Source organism: Sciurus carolinensis, chromosome 11 (genome assembly GCF_902686445.1).
Source record: "Sciurus carolinensis chromosome 11, mSciCar1.2, whole genome shotgun sequence".
In the NCBI taxonomy this organism is placed as follows: Eukaryota; Metazoa; Chordata; class Mammalia; order Rodentia; family Sciuridae; genus Sciurus; species Sciurus carolinensis.
In genome coordinates, this window is record NC_062223.1 from 73036103 (window position 1) to 73061299 (window position 25197).

The window sequence follows — 25197 nt, forward strand, 5'->3', positions numbered from 1 at the left end:
TGTTTGATGGGGAACTGTATTAGGAGCATGATATGCTAGATGCCTTGCAGTAATTAACCAGTGTGAGTACCAAGCAGACCCAGTCTCTAGCAGGACAGCTGGGACACAGGGTGAAGCACGAGGGGTCAAAGCTTGGTCTGATTCTTTTTCTTTTGAATTTTGTGGTGTTTGCTTGTGTTTTTGTTTTACTCCTTGAAGAAAAGAAATTACATGAAGGAATATTCTTGCTCATGAATTTGACTGCCAGGCATTAGGGCCTTGGGGCAAAGGTGACCTACAGAGTGATCCTCTGCTTATTCACCTCCATAGAGAGCACGCGGCTCCTCTGGGGAAGGTATTTGCCCTCTTGTTTTCTGTTCTCTGTTGTATCTTTTCTTAGATCACATCTCTTCAGCCAGTACAGACACTCCACTGTCTTCTGAGTACTCAGTAGGTCTGTGGCTCTTTTGTCCTCTCCAACAAGGAAGATCCTTCCCCACACGCTTTGATATCCACTCTTGTTCCTGGTCTGGCCTGGATGCCACCTGATCGAGAAACCTCCACTCCATTCCAAGGCACAGGACTTTCATTCCTTCCAACTGCCTTGTGGGTTAGTGTATGGTATTTGTTTCTGTGCCCCTTGCTGCATTGTATGCTCATGGGAATAGGCATTACTCCTATTAGGCACTGTATATACACATCATGTATTTTACATAATACTTTGTTCTCACTTTGTGTGTGTATATATATATGTGTATGTATATATATATATATATATTGCTCATTTTGTCTGTGCGCTTTGAGGATGATATTTGTTTTGTGGACCTATGACTTGTGTTGATCAGCCTGAGGCTAGCATATTCCCTTGGTTGGAATGTATAGGTCAAAACTTGAAAGTTATTTTTTACTCATAAGGGTTTAACCCGGTCATCTTATGCTAATTAGAAGCTCTGATTGGCAGCTTTAGATTTCTTGATTAAAATTCTAAATAAAGTAAGTTTGAAGCAGTCTTTCAATGATAAAGGTATTTTTGGTGAAAAGATAGGGAACTATTCTACTTGGTGCTTAGTGAAAATGTTTTGAATTAGTGTGTATACAAGTTATTGTCATTTCTTTATATTAATTCAGAAGTTTTCTGTCAGATAAATAACAATTTTTCAATATAAAAATAATCCAGAAATCATGTCACCAGTTGATCCAGTTATCCAATTCCTCAACCTACATCCAAAGGATTTAAAATCACATACTACAGTGACACAGCCACATCAATGCTTAATAGCAGCTCAATTCACAATACCCAAGCTATGGAACTAAACTAAGTGCCCTTCAACAGATGAATGGATAAAGAAAATATGGTATATATACACCATGGAATATTACTCAACTATAAAGAAGGATTAAATTATGGAATTTGCTGGAAAATGGATGGAACTGGAGAATATCATGCTGAGTGAAATAAGTCAGTCCCAGAAAACCAAAGGTCACATGTTCTCTCTGATATGTGGATGCTAACCCACAACAAGTGATGGTAGGAAGGGGAAGTATGGAAGCTCATTATATTGGACAAATGGAAATGAAGGAAAGGGAGGGAGTATGGGAATAGGAAAGACATTAGAATGAATCAGATGACTTTCCTATGCTCATATATGAATACATAACAGTGTAATACCACATCATGTTTAACCACAAGTATGGAATTAATATTGTAATGGGTATTACCACATGCATGTATAGTATGTCAAAATATATCTACTGTCCTATATGTCTAAAAACAACAGATAAGAAATTTTCAAAAGAGACAATATTTGACCATTTTGAATGTAGAACTAAAATCTGTATTTCATCACCCTATGAAGTTGAGAAAACACTGTGCTTACTAAGAACCAGCTTTTTCAGAATGACCTTTGCAATTGGGAATAAAATGAAATATATGAGGAATAAAGAAAGACACTTAGTGTGGAAATTTTTGGACACCTGATCTCTAATCTAGTTCAGGTTCATAGGATAGCTAAGTAAGGTTAGATAGGAGAACATGAATATAGGTTGGAATGTGGAAACTAAATCTGTGTGTAAAGGAAAAGAAAGACAGGAGATAAAACTCCAAGAAGACACAAGTGTGGGTGATGCCGATATTAAAGACCTCAGGCCTATCTTCCTTAATTTGTTTGTTTGTTTGTTTGGTTATAGTACTGAAGAATGAACATAAGAGTGCTCTACTGATGAACTATATCCCCAGCCCTTTTTATAAGTTTTATTTTAAGACATGTCTTTCTAAGTTACCCAGGTTGACCTTGAACTTGAGATACTCCTGCCTCAGCCTGCTGAGTAGTTGGGATTATAGGCATGTACCAATGAGCCCAGTTGAACCTAGTTTTCTTTGAAGGCAGCTTGAGTTATAAATAATTGAATGTAGGAGAGTGTGGTGGATATTACAGTGAATCCAAGTATACTGCAATACACAAAGTAACCACATATGTTCTTGATTTCAACAACTTCTGTTGCCAACTTCACTGTAGTCATGTGCTTGCAGTATGAATGGGAGACTTTACTGGCCATTTATTCTGCATTTGAAGAGAATGAGTCATGGACGTGCAAGAAGGGTCACTCCAATGCCAATCTGAATAAGAAATTGGTGGGTCAAAATTGTGTCATGTCAGAGAATCACTGAGAACAGCTTTCAAGATGAAAAGAAATGGAATTCTTAGAGCAATGATGTCCATGTCATAGAAAGAATTCCCAATCCTGAACTCCACACACTCAAACCCAGGGATCCCCATCAGTGTAAGCACCAAGGGCTTGGAGACTGAGCCACTGAGCTTGAGCATGTTGGCCTAGAGCTCACAGCAGCCAGGCTTGCACCTTTTGATTCAGACTGACTGTAGATGTTGGGCATATTTCTTCTGTTTTCTCTTCTCAATTAGTTTACTAATCAACTTTTCATTACTGTAAAAAAAAAAAAAAAAAACCTTGAAAATCAAGTGAAAAAGAGAAAGTTTTATTTTGGCTCAGTGTCAGAAGATGCAGTCCGTGGACACTTGGTCCTGTTGCTTTGGGATGGTGACCACACATTATATCACGGTAGGAGCACCTGGCATAGGAAATCTCTTCACCTCACGGTGGTTAGCAAGCAAAAAGAGAGGGACAGAAAGGGGCTGGGGTTTGAATACCTCTTTACAGTTCACCCTCCAGTGACCTAAGTTTTAGGTCCCAACTCTTAAAGATTCCAACACTTCCAAAAAGCATCACGGACTGAAGACTACATCTTCAACACATGAGTTTTGAAGGACATATCATCTTCAAACCATAGTCCCTGGGTGTATGGGTGTAAAAAACTAAAGACAGAAGCTGGGCACAGTGTCACACTTCTGTAATCCCAGCGGCTGAGAGGTTGAGGCAGGAGGATGGTAAGTTCAAAGCCAGCTTCAGCAATAGTATGGAGCTAAGCAATTTAGTGAGACTGTCTATAAATAAAATACAAAAAAAAGGCTAGGGCTGTGGCTCAGTGGTGGAGTGCCCTTGAGTTCAATCTGTGGAATCAAAAAAAAAGAAAAAAAAAGTTTGACTGTTTCACATGTCCTTATTCAGACAGCCACTTACTGATGAGGCAATTAAGTAGGTCCAGGAATGCATACAGAGACACACGATCATTCAAATGGTTTATCTCAGATTTTGGTTCTCTTTTATATCTTTCGTTCTCTCGAGATCTCTCTCTCTCTCTCTCTCTCTCTCTCTCTCTCTCTCTTTCTTGCACACACATACACACACACACACACACACACACACACTCACACATACACACCACATACACACAAATACTTATTTACAGGCTTACACACATTCACTCCAGAGAGAAAAGACACATTTTCAGTAATGTGATCCCATGCAATTTGAGTACAAGCAGTTGAAGATTATTCCACTGGAATGAGTTTGGTTTTCTGCAATAATTCATGGATTTATTGGTTACATATTCTTTTTGTATCCTTAATCAGAAGTCATTTATTCATTCAATGAAGAGGTCTGGCAGAAGGAAATTGAAAAATTCACTATTTCAGTGGCTATATTAAGTACTGAGTCAATAAGAACTCATGAAGAAGTTTCCTTAGTTTTAAGGATACATGAACTACTAGGCAAAGCTATGTGCTAAGTGTCCTTTAAAATAGAAATGTGGAGTAAAAAACTGATGTGAAAATCAGATTTTAAAATAAAATTTATAACCATAGGTTGGGACTATATCTCAGTTGTGCAGCACTTGCTTATTAGCACAAGACCCTGGGTTCTATCCCTAGCACTGAAAAAAATAAAAATAAATTACAACAGCAATTTTGATCTGGGAATAATTTACTTGATACAATATAGTTATAAGGTGAAAACCACTCTTTAGTTTTATTTCCTCATGAAGATTTTTTATTATCAAAAAAGGTTAATATATATTGTCATGTTACAATATGTATATGAAAAAATGATCTTAATATTATTTTATAAAATGTATCAGATCAAGGCAAAAAACTACTTCCAAATAATAAACAAATCATCAGACTAAGATATGACACAGATTTTGGATCTATCTAATGAGAACTTGAAACAAATTATACCTAATGTGTTTAGATCAATGATGGAAAAAAGGTAGAAAATACACATTGAATGGGCAATTTCAGCAGCTGGATAAAAACTATTAAAAAAAATAAAATGAATTGTTAGAAATGAAAATAAGATAAAATAAATTACTCATAGATAGAAAATACCTTTGACAGACTCATGACAAGGAAAGAATTTGTAAGTTTGAAGGTAGGGCTACTGAAGAAAGCATAATGAGAAGAGGCAGAATAAAGGAAGGAGAAGGAAGAGGGAGGGGGAAGAAAAGGAGAGAAGGAGGAGGTGGAAAGGAGAAACTGAGGAGGAAAACAAGAAAACATCAAAGAGCTGTTCATATCTGTCATATGGTTAGGTAAAACACAAATCTGAGAAGGAAAAAAGTATGCATAGGGTAGGAGAAACATTTAAAAACATAATATCCAAATATTTTCTTCAAAATGAATAATAGGAATTAACCATATACACAAAAAGCTCAAAGGAAGACAAATGTTAATGACATTTGTAAATATACAAAACCACAGACAAAGGCTTATGATAGTGATATAAAACAACATTATAATATTAAAAGAATACAGATATCAAAGAAGATACACTTGAAAAAGCAACAGACATCAAACTACAAGATATCTGAAACTGTGCCAAATTAGGACAATGAAAAGCCGTCTTGAAAGTGCTGGGGAAAAAAAAAAAAAAAGGAATCATTGGAATATTATATACTGCAAATATATATTTCATAAATTTTCAAATAAAAATTTCTGAGACAAACAAGAAAAGTAGTGAGATTTTGGGTCAATATATATGTTTTCCAAGAAATGTGAAGGAAGATCTTCACACAGAAATAATATGAGACATAAATACAGATCCACAGAGAGGAAAGGATGTGCAAATGAATGTATTCAGATTCCACTTTGTTTAGTTTCTTTCATCTAACTTTTATGTACCATAAAGTTAGATTAATTTAACCAGTCCATTTCCTTAGAGATCTTATTATCAAATGTGGCCTAGGGGAAAGGCACAGATGTGGTACCAAAGAGAAAAATTAGCTATGTATATTACATTCTCTTGAGGGTGAGGCCAGCCCTGGTGGCACTTCCCAATAATTGAGCATGCATTATTTTCTTTTAGAATTGAACAGAGACTCCCAGAAGGTGAGCCTCCAATCTAAATCCCCTGTGTCCATTCACATTGCTGTTTCTTCATAAAACTCCCCAATTTTCTGAGATACTCATTACTCCTATTGCAAGTTCCATGTCTAGCAAAAAGGATCACCTATAAACAATAATGAAACTGGTCTTTCTGCTGCTGCTTACGGAATTGTATTACATATTATTTTCTTCACCAGTGCAGATAAACCTTATTGGAAATTCTCACATCAAAAACCTCTGCAACTAAAATAGCCCTCTTGGAGGATTTTCCATCTTCTACTCATGTCCACTCTCTCTGACTCCCACATCAACAGTTCCTCATTTGTTCTCACTGGGGTTCCTGGCCTAGAAGTTTACTCCCTCTGGCTTGCCATCCCTTTCTCCTCCATCTATGCCATGGTGTTCCTGGGAAACTGCATGATCCTCCATGTGATCCGAACTGAGCCAAGCTTGCACCAGCCCATGTTCTACTTCCTGGCCATGCTGGCCTTCACTGACCTGTGCATGGGACTGTCCACTGTGCACACGGTGCTGGGAGTTCTGTGGGGGTTCATGCAAAAGATCAGCCTGGATTTCTGCATTGCCCAGTCCTATTTCATCCATGGTCTGTCCTTCATGGAATCCTCTGTTCTCCTGGCCATGGCCTTTGACAGGTACATTGCCATTTGCAACCCTTTACGCTACTCCTCCATCCTAACTAGTAACAAAATCATGAAAATTGGAGTGGCAATCTCATGTAGGAGTTCTTTACTTATTCCACCAGTCATCATCCGCCTGAAGTTCTTAACTTACTGCCGGCCTCACATCCTCTCTCACTCTTTCTGCCTGCACCAAGACTTAATTCGAATGGCCTGTTCAGACATCCATTTCAATAGCATCTATGGTCTGGCTTTGGTGATCAGCAACCTGTTGTTGGATGCTGTGCTCATATTAATCTCCTATGTGATGATTCTGCACACGGTTTTAGCCATTGCATCCCGGGAAGAGAGAATGAAGTCCTTGCAGACTTGTGTGTCTCACATCTGTGCTGTTTTGATTTTCTACATCCCAATCATTGGTCTGACCATGGTTCATCGCTTTGGGAAACACCTCTCTCCATTGGTTCACGTCCTCATGGGCAACATCTACATCCTTTTCCCACCCTTGATGAACCCCATTATCTACAGTATCAAGACCCAGCAGATACGAAGAAGAGTCCAGAAGTTGTTCTCCTTGAAAGCAGTCTAAGTCTTGAGATGCAATGTGCATGTACTTAAAAGTCAACAAGAGAAGTTAACTAGTGTGAAAATCTGTAAGTTATTCAAAATAGATATACTAACTTCTATTTTAATGATCTTTAACATGTTACAAATGCATCTCTCTCTTATTCCATAGCCATCATAATTCAGTAAATTGCCATGCATAATATAGCAATACATTTTTTTCTTATGATCTTTTTTATTATTTTTTTATTTAGCTTTTAATTTTTTACAGACTGCATTTTGATTCATTGTACACAAATTTGGTACATCATTTCATTTCTATGGTTGTGCACAATGTAGATTCATACCATTCGTGTAATCATACATGTACATAGGGTAATGATGTCTGTCTCATTCCACCATTTTTCATACCCCCCCTCTCATTTCCTTCTACATATTCTAAAGTTCCTCCATTATTCTCTCATTCCCCACCCCCAACCCCCAGCAATACATTTTTAATATGAGAATGTACATATGCAATGGAACTGAGACTCATATTAATGTCTTAGGCAGATCTGATAGAAAATTCATACTTTATTAGGGCCAGTTGTGTGAGAGTATTTTTGAAATATGCCCATAATGAATATGGTAATTTTTGGTGACTAAAGTCCTTCTAGGAATTATTAAAAAATCAACTATTATCTTAGTTCTTTTTATTACTCTAAGTAACATATTCATTGTTTACCCATGGTCCATATACCAAGTTGAGTCACAAGGTCCTATAATGGAGTCATTATCATCCTCAGATTGGACTTTTTTGATCGTTTCAAAATAATAGCCCAGCTGGTAGAGTGCTTGCCTTGCAAGCACAAGGCCCTGAGTTCGATCCCCAGTACCGCAAAACAAACAAACAAAAAAAAGTAATGAAACAACCAAAGAAGTAATCTTGCTGCTAGAATGTTCTCTGACCCATCATTCTCTATCTCCACCTATGAATAGTAACTCAACTGGAAATATGAAAAGATCAAAAGCCAGTATATAACAGAATGGAAAGAAATTTGTAATTAGTTTCTTAATACTAATAATTATACCAGTAATAATTACTATATAAGACCATTTGAATCATTTGAAAATGTGTACTTTGACTCCTTAGCCTAGACTTATTCACGTTCTTACCCTCCTTAAAAAAAATAAAGTACCTAAGATCATTCCTATGATGAAATAACTATATTGCCAATTTCATCTATTAAGATTCTGAAGTTGATATTGTTTTCTGGTATATTTTAAATACTCTTATAGATTAGATGACATACCAACGTTTTAGGTTCTATTACATGATGGAATTATAGTGTCTGTTTTTATGTGTTTCAAAATCTACGATAGCTCTTTCCTACTTTTCTTTTGTGTTTCTTTTGATGTGAAATTTTTAAAAGGTACTTGTCCATTATGAAGCATTTAAACATTTAAAAAGTACAAAAAAAATCACTGAAAAAACAGGGATTTTAATAAAATATAAATATTTAGACCTGTATGTATTAATTTTCTCAAAATAGTATTTCTATAATGACATGTACATACTTCATTTAATATTTTACAAGCAGGATTATTGAGTGCAATTACAAAGAGTAATTCAGTTGGTAGATGTACATGTACAGTTTGATGGGCTTTGATGGGCTTTTTTAATGCGATCCTGTAATATGCATTAATTTACAAGCAGGATTATTGAGTGCAATTACAAAGAGTAATTCAGTTGGTAGATGTACATGTACAGTTTGATGGGCTTTTTTAATGCGATCCTGTAATATGCATTAATCAAAAAATGAGGAAATACAATCTATTTATGTATGATCTATTGAAATGTATAAGTGCATTCTACTGTCATGTATAACTGATTAGAACAAATAAATTTTAAAAATTTTAAGAAAACAAGTTCTGTTTAGTCACATAATCATCACCATAATCAGGATATAGAATATTTCCACTTCTCCAAAGAGCCCTCATACTTGTTTTTGTTACATCTTCTTCAATAACTTCTAGTTCCTGATTGTAGTTATCTAATTTGTCTTAAAAATTTGCCTTTAAGAGTCATTTAAATCAAATAGTAGCAAATGTAATCTTTACTATTTTATTATTTCATTTACAATAATGTTTTTGAGATTCAGTCTTGTTGCTTGTAGCCATAGTTAATTTTTTATTTCTTGTTAGTATCCTATTGTATCATATATAGAAAACCATTCATCTGTTGGTGTCCATTGTACTGTTTTGTTATTTTTATTTTGAATAAAATTACTATAAATATTATACCCTATGATTATAAAAATTTCCCCATAATTGGTAATTTATTTTTTATACATTTTTCTTCACTGTTATATGAGTTCAGTATCCACCACAGCAATAATTATCATAGTCTTCAAAATAAGAATTATTTTATGTTTATCAGTTGCCTATTATATTCCATACTACTTGGAAGCACCAGTAGTGACTCTATCAATCTTCACAGCAAATCTGTGGCAAAAAGTAAGCATTCAATTTTATGGCTGAGGATATTGAGATAAAAAGTACTTTAGATTACTAGAAAATAATGGGGGGACAAAGTGATTTCAGAGTTAGCACTTTCACCAGGGCTACCCCACTGCATTTTGTGTAATAGCTATCTCTGCTTTTGTTCTACTTGTATATTGGCAGCGGCATTCATGTTATAAGGTAAGGATTTTAGACTGTGTATTGACATAAATGTTTATTTTCAAGAGTTTCCAGTTCAAAACATTATTTAATAGACAGCATTTTTTATCAGCTGTTATCATATACCACATTTCTACATACTAGGTTTTGCACTTTAAACTCTAAAGGTAGGTATAGGAAGTTTTTTGTTTGCTTGTTTTTCTATTGTTATCAATTGCACCTATTTATAATAATTGTCTGCATTGCTAACCGTCCACTTAACGGTCAGTTTATGCTACTGGGTTTAAGAAAGATTTTTTTCTGTGGTTCAGCAAAAAAGCATTAGAATAACCTGTCCACCTAAAGTTGATCATCTGTGCTAGAGTGTTTTTTTTCTTCTCTGCTCTCTGACCCTCACTTCCATGCCCATACCAATTACCCGCTTTACTGAGGAAGCTGACATGCATTTGAGCACTGAATGAGAGAAGGGGACAACCGTTTGGTATATTAAGCTGCTTGGCTGACCCATGCAAGACATCAAGTCCATCCTGACTTTGTATGAAGTTTCATCCTTTCAGCATCCTCTCTTTAATTTTGATTGATTATTTTACTAGGATTCATTTAGCAATTCCATCCATAATCTTAGGAGTGCTGAAACCTGATCTATTTTCTCTTATCCGACTCAACATTTTTTTTGTTTGTTTTTGTTTTTTGCAGGGGGATCCTTGGTCACAGCATCCTTTGCCAAAGTATCCGTCTTGAAAACATCACAAGAACATTTGCCATGATTTATGTGTTTCCTGCAGTGCTGTAAAGAATTACTAGATCCCTTTGCCCAACAGCACTTTGACTCTTTTGATATTGTTGTTCTTTATAGTTACACATAACAGTAAAGTCAACTTTGACATCTTCCTACAAACATGAAATATGTCTTATTGTAATAGAATCTCCTACTGAACACACCATGTGGTCATTTGCTCTCCAATAGATTGAGACTTCACACAAGGGAATTTCCTTCAGGTATTTAAGCAGGAAATGTACTATTAGTGTCCCTTCGATTTCAGTTTTACTATTTTACTCTCAAAGTACATTGGATTACTGTGTTTTTGTACCTTTACAATTTAAATAAGGACTGGAAAATGTGCAGCTGAAACAGGCCTTGAAGACCATATATTTGCTATTATCCTTTACCATCTGTGTCTCTCCCCATCTCATGCTGAAAGGGATTCTGCTGCTTTATATGTGTGTGTGTGTGTGTGTGTGTGTGTGTGTTTAAAAGGAATTTTTCTGCATTCAAGTCCCTTTTCTCTCTATCCTACTTCTACTTGTCACTTTTTGACAGAAGCACCTAATGACATTAGACTTTAGAGGAAAAAAATTAATAATCATCAAAAGGCACAATATATTTCCGTTTCAAAAAATTTCAGCATATATAATGTATATTTTGTATATGTATTATATATATATATATATGTGAGTGTGTGTATTCTCTGTATTCAACTGTATCTATCCTCATGATAATGTTAACGATATTGACAAGTTCTACTCATAATACAATGCTAATTCATTCTTGGCATAAATTAAGCATTTTTTAGTACCTTTAAAACAACTTCTAATCCCAACTGATCCTGAACATGTGCAATCTAAATATGATTACTATGTTTATAATTGCTTAATTATACTTATAAAATATTTATTATTTTCTAGACACTTTTGTGTTTTATATATACTTCCTTAATGTAAAATAAATGAGCACATAGAAAATTTTCCAAAATCTTTAAAAATAGAAACATTGGAGCAGAGATTGATTATGGTAATCTGACTTCAGAGGCTATGTTCTTTATCATACACTTATGTTTTGTCCTAATACCTAAAATATTTATTTCCTGATAAATTACATGAAAACGATCGCACTGAATGAAGTTAAGTTGCATGAGTCTCCATAAGTTTTACTTTGCTCCTACATGAGGTCTGTACTATTTAGTACTACAATTTCCCCTTTTACTTCCTTGATTCCTGTAACAGTATCTTTTCTGGAATACACATACCCAGTTTCCACCTGACATGTCTAAAGCACACTCTAAACTTCACTTGAAGTGACAAGACATTCACATGTGGAGCACTTTTAAATAAAATACTGTACTGAGATTCCAAAGCAGGGACAGGAGATGATTCTGAGTTATCAAGGTCCTAAAACAGCAGTAACATAGTCCTGGGATCCATTAACAGGTCTTATTCCTTTTTTCTGATTCTCTGGACTTTTCTGGAGCTGGTATTTCCACTTGGAAAAATAAACCTTCTAGACCCTCTTTGGCTGCCTGATTCTCTCATTCATCATTGGCTTTCACAACCCTCCATGCCCATGGCTACAGTGTCATTCTTCCTCTCTCTCTACAAATCCCATTATTTTAAAGACAAAATGTTGCATCTGGGAGTAGCCTCTGGCGCTAGTGCTCTCTTTCTTGTAACTTGGTCATTTGTTCAAATTAACATACCCTTATTTGCATCTTTCTACGTTTTTATATATGGGTCAGCTCATTTCCAGATATCTTTAATCCCTGACCATCCTGGAGGATCACCTTGGATTAAGTAATTTACAGACAACACCAAAAAGGTTCACCTGTTCCAGACACACTTTGTTGTTTCACAAGGATGCATGCTTCGGTCATTCGATTCCATCCTCAAGAATAGAAATTGCCAGGAGATTTGGGGGCTGAGCTTAAGAAACCATAACTTTGGAAAGCCTGACCTTCTGCTGCAGGTTCCTGTTAACTGGGAAGTTCCTGTAACTTTTCTTCTGCCATGTTGGCAATGGTGCAGCACCCATCCAAAGTTAGAATATAAACTTATTTAATTCTCCAGGAGGCTTGTGTTTGTGAAATTATCCTTTATCTCATTAAGTGTGGCTGAAAATCTGACAAAACTTAAATTTCTGAACTGTATGTTATATATGAAGTGGGGATCGGAGCTTAAGATGCGCCAATTTACACAGTAAAACATTTCCAAGAATTTGAAAGATGGAAATTCTCCAAGATGGTGATAAGTATGGAAAAGCTCCAAGTGTTTGATAGGGCGAAAGGGCGGCAGCTGGATAGGGGGCAGGGCATCGCACAGCCAGCGCAGGCGCGAAGGAACACCAGGCAGCCCGCGCAAGCCACTCGGACACTGGCAGACAATCCCCAATGGCGCCTGGCACCCGCCTGTCCCTTAACAGGACCCCGAGCCAATTCCAGAGGGACATGAGTCTCAGCAGGGTCCCGGGCCAATCCCAGGTGGACACTAAACCCTCAGGCCTTCCTCGCCTATCCGGGTGGACAGAAAGCGCCGCCCTGCGGGAGCCAAGCGCCATTTTCCCAGCCCTCCACTGTGGCTGATCCCAATAAAATTTTGTTCAGCCGCTTTTGGTCTGACTCTTTTTTGGCTACCCGCATCCGATTTTACAGTATTATTATGGTCTCAGTTACAGACAGTTAAGAACTAAATTTGCCCTATGTGTGGAGAGAAAATTTCACTTGCGAAATAAATTGCCAGTAGTTTTTGTTTCCTTATAATGACATTTTCTCCATTTGTATCTGGGTAAAGCTGCCCATAAGAAATGATCTGGAAAGGATTTTCTTCTTTAACATCTTTTGAGAAAAATTTACTTAGCTTTCATTTTATTTTTCCTCCTACATACTTGATTGTATTTACCTAGTAAATCTGACTGGGCCTGGATTTTTTTTGTTAAAATGTCCCCAGTTACAATTTCTCTGTTCTGTAATAATTTATTTTGAAAGAGGAAAAAGAATTATAATGAGTCCTTGCTTTGCATAGTCTTGTATTAATTTAATTTTCATATATTCAAATGATTTCTTATTTTGCATGGTCCCGTTTAGCATATATTTCAGTGTAACTATCACTATACAAAATGAGTACTCATATAGCATGAGTCTAGTTCAAAAGCAGTCCTTCATCTTCCTCACACATTACCTTCCTCCATCTATTCCCTTCACCTACCGTGTTTCTTTCTCCCATTTATTTCTTATACTTTGTATTTGTATACTTCCTTTCTTTCTCTTCATTTTATTTTTTACTCCAACTGAAATAGTACTAGAGAAAAGAAAAAAGTAGCTCAAAAGAAAACAAAGTTTAAAAAAATGAGTTGCAAACACATATACAGTAAGTAAATAAGTTAATGAATATTTTAAAGTTCTCTCTGTGCATAGCATTATGCTAAACAAGGAATCAAATATAAGCCATAAATATCATTTATTTAATTTAACTCTTTTGTGAACCCATAGCTTGGATATAAGTAACTGCAGGGAGCCATTCATGACTGGTATGAGAGCCCTGTGACATCATCAAGCCATTAATCAGGAATGCCTGGCCTCAGGAACTCACGGTTGGATATCCAGTGTTTGAGAATGCTGTTCAGGTTCAAGTATAGGCACCAGAGGAATTGGGAGTGACCCACTAGAGCCAAATGGCCTGCTTACCTCCATCCCTCATTCTGCTTTTTCAAAGATGCTCCTACTAGTCCCCTTCTGTACCACTACAAGTAAAGCAAGGGGGAGGGATTTCTTTGTTAGAGCCAGACCCTTCTGACTCTAACCAGTACATCCCATCACACCCCTGCTTCAAAAGTATTCTTGCCTTTTAGTCTTTATTTCTGATATATATGTCTTAGTTTTTATTTCACAGCCAGCCCCCTCTCTCTGACAGGAGCCCTTGCCCTTGCCCACCCAGGACATGAGTGAGAAGTAACAATCTGTTAATGCAGATTAGGATAAGATTGGGATTAAGATTAGGATAAGAATCATGGGAGATATTCAATCACATGTCTTTATCAACATAAAATAGTTGATATCTTTAACTAGGAGGATAGGGCAAATATTCATGAAGATATAGGCATTAAACTGCTCAGCAGAAACACTGTGGTTTCAAGAGAAAGCTTGTTTTGGGAAAGAAGAAACAAAACAAGTAACAAGCTTAAATCAGCAAAGTCAATCACTATACATATGAAGCCATCTAGCGTTTGAGATCTTAGACATATGAGAAATACGATGGGACACATAGATTGTGACCTTGAAGATTCAGAAATTTGAAAGCAAGCTAAAGGCTTTGATGTAGCTCACTATGTTAATGCCATATTATTCAAAAATATTTAATATTTTCCTAATATTTTTGAAAGTCTTAAGAAAAATATATGATCAAAAATTAAGCTTTGTCCTTCCAAAGCAGTCTTTGCAAATGTATGATATGCTTATTTTTTCTCATTTATACACCTAGACAATTCCTAATTCCATATTTTGTGTTATTCTTCACTAATAAATTTTAAGTCTCATGATGTCTATGTGTATATTTTCAGCATCTAGCATATTTTGTTTAAAAGGCAGCAAGATTGATTGAAGTGGAAGAAAAAAGCTAAGTGGAGTTGCTTGACAGATCAGAGCCGAACCAGAAATGTGGCCTTAACAGTGAAAATGGGATAGATTAGAAGTATATGTGAATCAATAAATACATTAAATGAAGTATCCTGTGTCACAGGTTAATTAGGGATGAATAAAAGGCAATCACATACCTTTCACAAACAGAGTTAAACAGTGATGCCACTAAATGATATAAGGAATAGAAAAAGAAATGTAGGATTCAGAGAAAGTAGTAGTTTGTTTTGAAACAATAAATTTATGTCTTAAATGAAATAAGGAAATAAATCTGCTAGGTTGTAGCAAACCTGCATAGCATACTGGAAAGGACTGGACCAGTATGAGTCTGTCAGAGTTACAGCCTAACCTCTGTCAGCAACCACCTGTGATCTTGGTTGATGCATGTCAGCACTGTGAACTCTATCCATGCAGCCTGCAGTAGAACTGATTTGTATCTACATTCTCTCCTAGATACAAAAATCTAAAATTCAATCATGGATCTGGTGCTCAAAGGGAAAAAAAATATGAATAGAATATTGAAAGGTATTTTTCAATTATACTATAAGGCATTCTCTTAGATTCAAAAAAGAAAAAATGAAGAAAAAAGAGTCACAGCTGAGCAGTAAATATCTTTTTTAAGTTCTGTATATATAGCATATAGATTAGTTGATAACAGTGATAGCTCTTGATAATAATCTGGACTTCTTAATTCAAAGGACCTATATATTACTTCTATTGTTTTACTTTTGAGAACATTCTATGAGCTGTGTTCTGTGTTAACCATCTTATGTAATTTAATCTTCAGAACTACCATTCAGATAACATAACAACCCAACTGTATGGTTACTGATATGGCTTCTATTTCACACAGTATAAAACTATAGCATGAGCAGGTCACAGAGCTAAGCAGAGATTCAAACTCAGGTTGCCGGGCTCTAATGCACTGCTTCATTTGTCACTTACAAGCCATCCCTTCTTCATAATTCTTCTCTTTTGGTTTCCTTGATCCCGTTACACTATGTCACCCTACTATGTTTTCACAGTTCTGAGTCTTTTGAGCCTTTTTTCCAGGGCTATTTTTCTTACTTCCTTTATATTCTTCTTCTTTGTCCCATCCTTTTCCTTTCTCCCCTCCTCCTCCTCCTTCTCCTTCTCTTCATTCTCCTGCTCTTCCTCCTTCTCCTTCTTATGCAGTTTTACTTCCCAATTGTTATGTTAACTTCACCAATATTGACTTTAATTTCAAGAAATTAGTGAAGGGAAGGTCTGATTACATTGCAGAGTATTGGGCGTGTGACAGCTAAAATATTCAGTGGGTAGGAGATTGTTGAGAAGATTGCACTGAAGGAACAGGACTGGGATGATCAAAAGGTATTGGCAAGTTTTTACAATCCAGAGGAAATGACTACATTGTTTTGATTATTAAGAGTGTAATATTAAGAAAACTTAGAAACAAAGAGGTAAATGGATAATCTGGGGAGTTAGTTTCCATGATGATAAAAGATCATTCAATGTTGTTACCATGTGGTTGCTCTGTTTCTTCCTTTGAGCCAAAATGGAGTTCAAAAATGAATTAAAAAGTTACTTATTAATATCAAGGCTGTTGGTGTTATCAACCAGATTATGTGCTGGAGATACAACTAAAATGTATGCATTGGAGATTTTGAAAGTCTCACATTTGACCCAGATCTATACAATACAAGAAAAGACAATTCTTATTAAGAGAGTGCCAAACTTAATGCAAGAAAAAAAAAACAAAAAAGAAAAGGAAAGAGTGCTGGGAATGGAAACATAGTTTGCAGTTTTGTGGTAGGATATTTTCCTAGCATGCATGAGGCCCTGGGTTAAAATTCCAGTACCAGAGAGAGAGGAAAGAGAGAGAGATCTGGAAGAAATGCCAGTGAGAAATATGTGTGCAAAGTACAAAGTAAGGACGAAAAGGATGAACAAACTGTTGTGACTTGTGAGGACTTTTGAGGAGATGAGATAGAAGAATTTTCTTAGAAGAGACCTCAGGGGACTCTGGGAGACAGAGAGCCTACATATGTTGAACTAAGGATCAACTGATTTTCAACAAAAAGTTCAGTCTTCCAGAGTCAAGAAATAAAGAAGCAGAAATACAGACAGGAGGGCACAGTTATCCAGCAACAAAAGGATATTCTGAGTAGATGGGAAAGGTATTCCCCACGATGGAAGCAGTGACAAAGACCCAAGAAAGAGCAGGGTTTGTCCAACTAATTTCCCCCTCTTTATCTGATTCTCATCAGGTAAGTTTCTGTTCTTGGTTCTTCCAAACTTTCTTTCTCTGATTTGTGGTCTGCCATCACATTTCTCTACTCCTATTATCTTCTCTACTGCTCACTCTGAATTATCTTTCCTCTCCAAAGTACTGTGTATACTAATTTTAAGTGAATGTATATTAATATATCAAAATCCATTTCATAGGAAAACAGAAATGAATTGATCACAGAAACTAGCTTAGATATCTATTAGATCAACATTCAGAAAGTAATCAGAAATCACAGTCTCTAGTGTGAGCTTCCTTTCTCACCTTTAGTTGTTCACTTCTGATCTAGGAATCATCCAGACCTCCCACAGCTTCTGCTGTAATTCATATCATTTTGCCTTTCTCCCTAATAATCAATATTTATCTCACTAAAGCAACAGCCTACTACAACTTTAGGATTATATTAAATCCACAACACTGGCAAAAGAGGCCATAAATAGTTGGGATCAACCAAACTGAGAAACTGATAATCCTCATGCAGTCTATTGCCCATGGGCTTTTTACTTACTGAGACCGAAATTTTCACTTAATACTCTCCTTTGATATTTCCTCCTTAATCCGATTTATATGTTTCTCATCACCTTGTCTTTTAATTATGACAAAGTGGCTTCCACATCCATCAAACACCTGCCCCTTTTTCTGTTTTGAATGAAGTGAGGCAAACCCCTTCTGCCCTTAATTTTCCATAAAAATCTTTAATTACAAAATCATGCAGGAGCCTATGAAGTATAATCTAAAAGAATCTCAGGACTCTCTCTTCACTTCATGGTCAATCTAACCTGTGATTGACCATGGTTGGAACAGCAAACCCCAAACTCTTGTCCTATTTACTCCCAGTTTGTAAATGCTCATCTTTCACATTCTAGGATATTTTTTCCTCATGAAGACTGGCTGTTATCAAAGTTAAAATTACTTAAATGAACCCTCCATTAGAATAAAAGAATATGCTCTGGCTGGGTAATCAGAGATGAACTTCAGTAACAAATATCATTTCAAGAGCATGAAACATGGTTCCATCCTAACATTGGGTCAGCTAAAGTCACTGTCCTGGGTGGTTGCTGTAAAAGGGGGAGACATGGCGGGACATTGAGTGTGATTAATAAAATAGGAAGTGGTTCTTTAACGTAATAATAAAACCATTCAGTTGAAGTTAGAAAAACATTCAGAACAATTCATTATTTTCATATGTGAACTGCTGCGATAATAATATAGGACTGTGTGGATTATTTTTCATAAATTATACCTAACACTAGATGACTAAAATCCATTGTATACCCTCCTGGTAGAAAATGGCCTCAACTTAAAAGGGATAGGATAATTAGGCATTAACATGCATATTCACACACACGTATTACATAGTATATTTACAAATACAAACCATTTTTTTATTCTTTTAATCCTATGAAGACTACAGAAATTACTTTTTCCCCACTTGGTGATGATCTACAACAAGTACTTGGCCTAATTTACATTATCAGTATTTCTGGATAATGTGTCTATTATAAGAGAAAATAGTAAGTTATTAAATTATTAGAAACAGAAGATACCATTATTGCATCAAAATACAATGCAAGGAAAATGAACCAAGCCTTCATAACTGCACTCCATTTATTCCTAAAACAACATACAGATTTGGGAGAAGCTAAATCTGGCCATCTCTGCCTGATACAATGAAACTGTTGTAGGTTTTATCTGACTCTCTTGTTCAGAAACATTGAGTGAAATACCTTCTCGTCAATATTTTGCATCTCATAAAGATTTCTTCTTTGTACAAAAGTGCACTGAGTACAATATTCCTTGCAACTGAACAAACTGATATTTTATTCACTTTCATGTCCCTGTAACTCATGTTTGCATGATTTTGGATGTATGGGAGCAGGTGCCTAAAAGTGATACCCTGTATCTATGCAGACAAACGACTGTTTTGCCTATGAATCTTACATGGACTATAGATTAATTTAAAACCAAACTGCTAAAGGGGGAATTTTGCATGTAACTTAATTGCCCTTCACAGGTCAGTGCATAATCTTTGAAGATAACCACTTTCAGGGTTACTGAAGCATTTGGGCAGAACTTAAGATGAGAAAGTATTTGACTGAGAGAGACAGTGCTACTTCACTCTATGTGATGACTGTTTATACTACTTCAGCCACCACACTAACAACTCACTCATCTGAGGTTTTCATCACTGTCACTTAAATGTTACCAGACACTTGTCTCTTCCCTGTGCTAGTAACTCTGCCCCTGCTGCTTTTGGATGCCCCCACATTTGCCTCCGGGGATCAAACCTCGTTCAGCAACATAGTGGATGGGTCAGGGCCATGGGTGACGATATAAGTACATTCACTTGTGGTTTTAGGGCACCCAAGAGGCAATAAGACCAATAGTGCATCAACACAAAGAGGTTCCTCCAGATTCACAGCATTATGTCTTGTAGGTTGTTGCTACTTCTTCTTCTCATGTGGAAGAAATTAACCAGGACTGGTAGATGTAATAATACAGAAAGAAAACAGATAGTTCATGGACCTGAACAGAAAGCTATAAAGCCTAAACATTATGAAGAATCTTCACATGTACTTATTTGAACAATAAATAGCATATAAGTATTTTAATATTCCTCTAAATATTTTTATTGCTAAAACATTGTATCTTATGTAGGCTCATGGATTGTTTATAGCATTTATAAAATCAGATCGTTCATATTAAAAAGCCCTCATACAAATTAAATATATTCTCTTCTGGTCTTTTATGCATTAAGAGTAGTCTTATTTGGACTATGGATACATTGATATGGATACTTCTTTTCTAAGTAAAGTCAAATACATGGATGTAACATGGTTAGCTCCTGACCTGCTGACATTGAACACTTTAAAAAGTGGAGTAAGGTTTTCGAGAAGTCAGATTAAAAGTTAACAGGGGATGGAGAAATATTTTTATCTCAATGCCTTATTTTCTTTATAAGTAGGTCTAAAGGTCCCTTTAAATATTTTCTGCTTTTAGAATCAGTGTACTTTGGATAAAGTGCCTTTCTTGGCAGATAATTTCCATTAAATTTTGAGTCTGAGGAGACTTCAGTGAAAGTCCGTGTATGTTGGGCTTCTAACAAGATAAATGAAACACTAAGAACATATAATTTGGTTTGTTTTCTCTCTTGGTAGTGGTTGTCCACTTTTGTAGTAGAATGGTGTGGATATGTTTCCCAGGGAATGGCATGAGAGGCGATGCTTAGAACAAAGCAGTATTCAATGCCAGCCAGAAAGGAGTGCCAAGATGAGAAGTAGGACAGCCTCAAACCAGATGCAATAGCAGCAGCATCACAACCAGGTCTCAATCGAGATCTGTAGTGGTCTCAGTAAAGCTTCCCTAAACAAAGTAAGGAGTGAGTCAGCAACATCATGTATTCATTTTTATACATGCACAGGAGATACATACTAAAGACAATCTGGTCATGTGTGTATCTCATGAACCACAGAAATGTTAAGCAATAAAGACAGTGTTTTGTATCAGTTCTTCCTTTCAGTGTAACAAAATTTTTAGATGACAAATGTGTCAACATAGTGACTTAACATTCACTCAATTGAACATATTATTTTTGGTCCTTGCAGAAGGGCTACCCAGGACCTACCAGCACTACCCACCAGGCAGTCCAAGGTCTGGTCAGTGACAGAAAAGCACACTTGTTTGCAGTTTTCACTGAGCCAAAGTAGGTAATGGTGGCCCATGGGTGGCTAGACTCAGCTCCAATCTGACTTGTGATCTAAGTCCCGGGCACCAATCTTTGTACATTTTACCCATCATTCTCCTCTCCCTAACTTCCCACCCCTATAACATCCTTAATCTTTGTTCTGAAATTCCCTTTAAATTTTCTGGAAGCAGTATTACTTTAAAAGGTTTATCAGGCATAACCAGAGAACACTTAGTCTGGGACTAATTACTTCCCACTACAAAGGCTGTTTTTCCATGTACTCTACTGAGTTACCTATGAATTATGAGGCATTCAATGTGGCTGGGAAAAAGGTGCTCATTCAGGCCATGTTGAGCATTGGCCTGTTTCCTTTTATACTCTGGGATGCCGTAGGGGGTTCTGTTTGTTTTTGTTTTGACCCAGGTACTTTTCTCACATATACACAATCATGCATGACTGGGTACATTTCTACAGATCCCTTCATTTGCAAAGCTCTCTCATCCACTCTCAGGCACTCAATACTTTGGCCTCCTTCATTCCTCAGTAATGAGTTATCATCTTGGTAAGTTTACAGGCTCTGTCCAGGTTTTCCCTTCATTTACCTTGACCTAAAATCTCAAAACAGGGAGATGCAGTGATAGTAACACTTCCCATGTTTGTTTCCCCATCTCTCAGAAATTATAGTACTTTGTTGCCAGATGTTCATTATTTTGGAAATAGTTGTTTCATACATTGTCTATTTATTTTGACTGTTTTAGATGGGAAGATATATTCAACCCTTCTCCTTCATTGACCAAAACTGGAAGTTCCCATCCATTCCTCTTTCATTAATCAAACATACACTGACTTCCCTTTGTATACCAGACACTGTCTTAGGCGTTCAGGATAACATAGGAAATAAATAATAAAACCTTGAAAAGAGTGGAAAAAGTTACAGCAGGAAATATGTAATAAAACCTTGAAAAGTGGAGTAGGGGAAGGGTTGGGAGATTTCAACCAAGTCTTATAGGGAAAAAAAAAAAAAAAAGGAAGGAAAAGCCAAAACTTTTAATGAGGTCACACTTATTCAGACTAAATGGACCTATGTCCACCAAAAAATGTATAGCATTGCCATGTTGTGAGGCATTATATTAATGATAGTGGGACTTTATAACAACAGGTTAAAAAAGAGACTATTTCTAATTCTCAACTTCTCAGAAAGAAAGTTAAAAATCACATTTCAAAATTATTTACCTCACAAATGGCCCAAACCTTGGACACTAACAAGTCACTTATCAGGAGCAATCATTTGTAAAGAAGAGCTCGTCACATGTTTGTCACGGACAGTAGGGGAACAAACGATCTCGTGCTTGAATGCATGATTAATGATAAGAGCCCTGGAGCATCGAGAGAAGAAACTTTGGCATGACTTGACTCCAAGTGATTTGTTTTTGTGGCATCTCATGTGTGTCGCACTAAAACCAAGATCTCAGGGGAATATTTAAACTCTCCCTCTGACACCTTCCATTTGTGATTCTCTATTGAGTGTAATAACTTTGGTCTCAGGCAGATACTTCTATAAAAGGTTTTTAACAACTCCTAACAATGCACCTTTTCCTCACCTGAGCCCAAGGGGTGAGACTGGAAGAGAACTATACTGCTGAATTCATTTGCCAGCTTGTGCTAAAGCTTCTGGTTTCATGGTGAGAAGATCTCACAGTGTGTTCACTAAAATAACAGAGATGGGGCACTGCCTTTATAAGTTGCTTAACTGAAGGTTTCCTTATTTTTAGAATGAAAAGTCATGGAAGATCACAGTGGAAGAGAGTTTGGAAAACTGAAAATAGAGATGAAAATAGAGAGCATTCATGGAGAAGCCAAGAATAAAGCTAGAGGAACTAAGGTTTAGCTGATGGACAGTCCTAGTGTACAAGTAGGAGAAAAGGTGTTGTTTGGGCCTGCTGAGAGATTAGAGAAATCATAATTAGAAAGGATTTAAACACAGTGGAGTAGGATAAGGAGATTACAGGGTAAGGAGGAGGAATGGGAAAAGTGAGGCACTGTGGAATGAAACTGACCAAATTAGCTGTGTACAAACATGAAGAGACCACAGTGAATCCCACCATATGTCTACCTAAAAAGCATTAGTTAAAAAAATAAATAAATAGAAGGAAGATCATTGCAGTGACGGAAGTGGAACAAGAGAGGAAAGAAAGAGGTTAAGTGGAAGTACTGGGATTGAAATGGAACGAAGTATATTCCATGCATTTATGAACTTGTCAAAATGAACCCCACTATTAGGTATAACCATAATACACAAATTTACAAAAACATTTTTAAAGGATTTGAGGGGAGTTTAGAAGTGAGCCATACTAATTAGCTAAATGTTTTTTGGATCTCCAAGTATAGTGTGAGGAATATCTTTTTTACTACAATAGACAGCCTACCACAAAGATCAATGGAAATCTGAGCAAAGATAACTGGAAATTGAGTAAGTTGACAAATTCTAGAATGAACATTCTCTATCGAATGATATACCTTTCTTCTTCTATTTTCAGGTTTAATGGCATATATTCTTCAGTTCTAAATACTCCTAGAGGAAAGTATGAACCTGAAAACATTTTATACATCAGAGTTTAAAATGTATCTTAGATTACTGGTGAGTTTTATGTCTCTCCTAGGCATTATGAAGAACTTGCTACATAACACTCTCTAAACTATTGGGCCTTGTAGGTCCAAACAGATCTGGACAATTCTCATTGAGATCTGTGAAGCCGGCAGTCCTAAATTCAAAGACATTTAAACTCCCATTAGTTAAGGGAAACTCATCTAGGTAACAAAAGATAATATGAAAGCATATATATTAAGTGTCAAATAGAGGAATAAAGAAATGCTTTGAGTAAGAATTTAATGACTGGAGGAATATTTCAATAGAATGCTGAATACATACTGGTCTTTAATTAGTTGATTTAATAGCTGTCAAGTCTGAGTTTGCGATTAACTGGTGCACAAAAACTCTGATGTGAGCATGAGTAAGTCATAGGCAACCCAATTGGATTGGAGTGTAACTAAAACATAAAATTCGTAGAAACAAAAGATATTCTCATTGAAAGAGCCAGGGATGTAGATGGAAGAAATATAAAAATGAACTAGGAAGTGATATGAACCAAGTGTATCCTTGAGTTTTACACTAGTATTTAAAGATGTCGATGATGGGCTTGATGCTGGTGGTATTAGCAGTGCCTGAATCAGTGAAGAACAGAGGGAAAGATGAGTCTTAGCACTGATTCAGGTCCAATGTGTTCTGGAGGAGAAGAGCAGAAGGAGAGCTGACTATATGTATACACAAGAATTTGTAGTATGCATTTCAGTAAATGTTTAAAACAGGTGTGGAGGGGCTGGGTTGTGGCTCATTGGTGGAATGCTTGCCTTGCATGTGTGGGGCTCTGGGTTCAATCCTCAGCACCACATACAAATAAATAAATTTAATAAAAGCATTGTGTCCATCTACAACTAAAAAAAATTGAAAAAAATAATAAAACAGGTGTGGTGATTTGGTCGGTGAGAATTTCATGTTTATAAGAAAGTTCTTAATGCACTCAACAGTAGTGTGATGAGTGTGGGCAATATATGCAGTGTGTACGGACACTCCAGATTATTGAGAATTATGACTTTTTTCTCAGCCTGATGAGTGACTCTGATACTCTATGTATACAGAGGGTAGAGTTGTATTAGGCTTATTTTGTCCTCAGTACTCTAAGGTGCTAAAAAGAAAGTCATAGCATGAAATCATGCAGGAGAGCATGGCAGGCAGTCAGTGCTGAGAATGTCTGTACGGAGGACACAACGAGCATAGGTCTACATGTCCATGGATAAAAATATGTAAATGGTGATTCATCTGGCATTTGCGCTTCAAAGATATATTTACATCTAAAAGGATTTTTTTACATTTACATAATTCTAAAATGATTCAAAAGTTCTCAATTTTGCTAAGGGAAAAAAAAATGAACTAATTTCTTGCCAGAATGCTTTGTGCTTATGGTCATTTTCCTGAGGGGGGCAAAAAAATGATTCATCAGCTTCTGTTTAACTTTTCTTCTGGTACCTCTAGACTTTTTGTCATATTTTTAATTTTTATCAATTTTTCAGAAGTCATTGTGTTTGGATTCATGCTCTTCTTGATAGGGTTTGTCTCAGTTACTTTCCTACTCCTTTCTCCCTATTCAAATCTATTTGCATCAGTATTAACTGTTTCTGCATAGAAAAGTGCAGTTTTAAACAT

The 25197-nt window shown here is 36.3% G+C and overlaps 1 protein-coding gene across 1 annotated transcript; it reads left to right on the plus strand.

The window, feature by feature from the left end:
• Positions 1–5999: 5999 nt before the first annotated feature.
• On the plus strand, positions 6000–6944 carry LOC124960721 (olfactory receptor 51V1-like). The gene has a single exon (XM_047519636.1). The coding sequence runs from the start codon at positions 6000–6002 to the stop codon at positions 6942–6944; it is 945 nt and encodes a 314-aa protein (XP_047375592.1).
• Positions 6945–25197: the final 18253 nt, after the last annotated feature.

What these genes read in the sequence shown, in the direction of transcription:
- LOC124960721 (XM_047519636.1), top strand. Translation starts at nt 6,000, where the DNA reads ATGTCCACTCTCTCTGACTCCCACATCAACAGTTCCTCATTTGTTCTC.